Source organism: Ipomoea triloba, chromosome 14 (genome assembly GCF_003576645.1).
Source record: "Ipomoea triloba cultivar NCNSP0323 chromosome 14, ASM357664v1".
NCBI lineage: Eukaryota > Viridiplantae > Streptophyta > Magnoliopsida > Solanales > Convolvulaceae > Ipomoea > Ipomoea triloba.
Genome location: NC_044929.1, coordinates 18,754,438 through 18,758,121, shown reverse-complemented (window position 1 = coordinate 18,758,121; position 3,684 = coordinate 18,754,438). Strand labels below are relative to the sequence as shown.

Sequence of the window (3,684 nt, the reverse complement as noted above, 5' to 3'; positions counted from 1 at the left end):
TTTTTTTTTTTTTTTTTTTTTTGAAACACTCATGATTCTTTACAAGGTAGAGAGGGTTTGATCCTGTGACACCCATTTGGAATGGTAATAGAGGTGTCATCACACTACATAGTAGTTGGCATAATCTCAATAGTTTAATTAAATAAATTTTACGAAATAAGTCAATAGTATAGGATTGCACAAAAAATAGTGGAGTGGTAGCTAAATTTTCACTTATGAGCTAACTTTTGCTATAGAAATCATAGAATTAAAGGACTTGGCTTTATGGGGTAACTCAACTCAACATACCTTTTGTTCTCTTGACGCAGTTGGACAAAAACTCTTTGTCACTGAAATCAAAAGCCCTTTTCCACTCAGCCTCCCTGCAAAACAGCACAACAGGGCAAATTGATTAAAAAATGAAATTAAAAAGGCACAGATAGCGTCGTGATGGTAAGCTAGTTATACATATATAGAGGGAAATGATTTTGAAACCTCTTCAGAAAATTTCAGACCTATTTCACTAGACTACAAAATCCTTTATATCCTTTTTAGGCAAGAGGCTGTAACCTAAAGCACCTAAAGGATAATCTCGGTAAGCTGCAAGCACAAGAAGCAATATATGCAGATTTCTCGTAAAAAAAGCTAAAATTATATTAGTTTTTGACAGAATTTGAGCATCGCTGTGCTATAAGCTGTCATGCAAATCGTTTACAGATTGGAAGGGGCGAAAACGACTTACACATCGTCGATGCAGAAGCCCAATTGTTGGGTAACTTTATTGCCGAACAAGGCGGTGAAATTCTTCAACTGGTTAGAGACGTTATGCGTCAGGAGCTGCACCTCCTCCGGATTATTGACGTCCACGTCGGCGTAGCACCGGCGCGTGGCGGGAGGGGCGAGGAGAAATACGGAAACGCAGACGAAGCTGAGAAGGAAGGCATCTTTCTCATCTTTCTTCTGCCTGTGCATTTTCTCGCAGCACAGACAAAAGAAAGGGAAGCTTTGCGGTGAGTCCGTCGAGTTTTGGGACGTGAAAATGCCGGCAGAATGGCGTTCCTTTTTTGAGGGAAACAATGGCGGGGAGAGAAAGATGGAGGAGCCATGGAGGGAGGGAGGGAGGGGACGAAGATCTCAGCTTTGTATTTGGACCGTCGGATTGAATTGAAATTTGAGAAATCTCTCAACAAAAAGTAAACGGTCGTCAATCTGTAATAACTATATTACTATAATAAGATTTCGTTAAGTGCCTTAACTTGTGGGTCCACACTCAAGACACACTGATCTGTAAAGAGTTAATACCCGATATAATCCTCGATTATATTGGTTTTACTCAATTTAGTCCTAAATGACTTTTTGTGTTCAATTTAGTCCTCGACTTTGATGATTTTACCCAATTTAGTCTTTTGTTAAAAATTCTGCTAGTTGACACTTAGAAATAGGGTCCTAATGGTAATTTCTCATCCTTCGTCCCATTTGCTTCTTCCCCTTATTAAAATCCACGCAAAAATGTAAATCTTTATACCCAAATATTTATTTACTCTGTATTTATTTATTTAGAGTTGAAGTTGATTTGGTATGAAAATTTGCATTTTTGCGTTGATCTGAATAAGGGGAAGAATAAGGAATCATCCCAAATGGGATGAATGATTAGAAATTACCATTATGACCCTATTTCTAACAGTCAACTAACAGAATTTTTAATAAGAGGACTAAATTGTGTAAAACCATCAAAGTCGAGGACTAAATTAAGCACAAAAAGTCATTTAGGACTAAATTGAGTAAAACCACTATAGTCGAGGACTATATTGGGTATTAACTCGATCTGTAAATCATTTAAATCTATTTTGTGATTTATTTCATTAACTTACACTAGTATGCTACCAGTGTGATGCACGTGATGAATATTAAACAATATTACAATAATACTATTTATTCAAAAATACACAACTTAACATAAAAATATATGCAATTCAAATATTACAAAATAATTTAAATATACTTAATATTAATTTTACAAAAAGACTAAACATTAATACTAAACTTTACAAAGTGTTAAAAGCTTCCTTGTACACGATGTTGAAGAATAGTATTCTTCATTTTGGCCTAAAATAGAGCCACATACAGTTGTCCATGTACAAAAACAGATTTCTTCAAAAGTAGTCCAGCATTCGAAACACTTTGACTTGGCTCTTATTTATTGTTATTGCATAACATAACATTAGAATGAATTGTCTCCTTTGAAACTTAAATAGCAATTGAGGATATGATGAAATCAATATCAATCTCGAGATCAAAACTCGAGTACCCAAATTATTTCCTGACATAATTTTTGTTCCAATAATATGATTTCTTAATTTACTAATAACCAATCTCGTGCCATTACACAAACCCAGTGAATGATCAATGTTCCGTAAAAGCATGATTGGAGACCCCACTTCTAAATTAAGAGAATGATTTGGAATCCCTGAACATGTTAACACATTCAAACTCTAGAGTGTGTAATTGGGTCAATGTATCCGAACCAAAATCCGATTGACAAACAGAATCAGAGCTGAAATACGTCCTACCATCAATTGAATTCAAGCTACTCATATACACATTGATCTCATCAACTACATCCAATGTTGGTGCTAAAATAGCACACCCATTTAAATTTTCTAAATCACAAGTACCAAAAGAAAACATAGAGAATATATTGTACTACTCCGTATTAACTATTGTTGCAATTGGATCATCTTGGGGCTGTAATAAATTACCTTTCGGGATTTCTATATTTGCAAAACCATCATTAGTCACACATATCTCACCATCACCTACAACAACAATCCATTTTTAAAAAACATCTATTTCTTCAAAGGTATCAACATTTCCCACTCTTTGTAATCTTAAATTTTTAGTCAATCTTAACACACTACAACTATTTAAAAGATATGAAAAGTTTATACTTGCCCTAACAATGTCTTGTCTTCTTCCCTTAGGAATCACATGTAGTATTTGTCGAAAATCACAACCAAGAACCAACCATCTAGGGAGTTGCATGCGTTTTCTGATTCTGACTAGGCTGGCTGCCTTGAAGATCGTAAGTCGACAAGTGGGTTTGTTGTGTTTCTTAGGTCGAATCTAGTTTCATGGGTCTGTAAGAAGCAGAGAACAGTTGCCCAGTCTTCTATTGAAGCAGAGTACAACGCACTTGCAGATGTGTGTGCTGAGGTTACATGGGTTGTTTCCCTTCTGCGTGAACTTCGTATTACTAGTGTCTCTGTTCCTCAATTGTGGTGTGACAACCTTGGGGCCACCTACATGTGTGCCAATCCCATTTTTCATGCTCGTACTAAGCATGTGGAGATTGATTACCACTTTGTTCGGGGCAAAGTTGTTGCAGGGGATATTCAGGTGCATTTTTTTTTCAACTAAGGATAAACTAGTGGACATCTTCACCAAGGCTTTTCCTGGACCTTGGTTTGTTTTCCTTAGAGACAAGTTACAGGTTGCTAGTCTACCCTGTGCTTAAGGGGAAGTGTTAGGACTCTACGTACTCAAGTCATGTTATGATTTAGTATCCTACTCTTTCTGTACTTCTGCCATGTATATATATATTCTCTCTCAGACTCTATAAAGGATTGATTTGTTATTCAATACAATACCACGTTCTCATTGATACATTATGTTTAATAACATTCATCTCGTACTATATATGGTTTC

At 35.9% G+C, this 3,684-nt stretch overlaps 1 protein-coding gene across 9 annotated transcripts in view; it reads right to left on the bottom strand.

The window, feature by feature from the left end:
• Positions 1–989, bottom strand: part of LOC116003793 (ABC transporter G family member 28-like) — a 10,128-nt gene extending 9,139 nt beyond the window's left edge. For all 9 annotated transcript variants that reach the window (XM_031243721.1, XM_031243726.1, XM_031243728.1 and 6 more), the window contains exons 1-2: positions 722–989; positions 289–362 (exon numbers count right to left, since the gene is read on the bottom strand). In XM_031243721.1, the coding sequence (XP_031099581.1) occupies positions 289–362; positions 722–951 (304 nt within the window). In that variant the 5' untranslated portion in view covers positions 952–989. The remainder of the gene's footprint in view (positions 1–288; positions 363–721) is intronic.
• Positions 990–3,684: the final 2,695 nt, after the last annotated feature.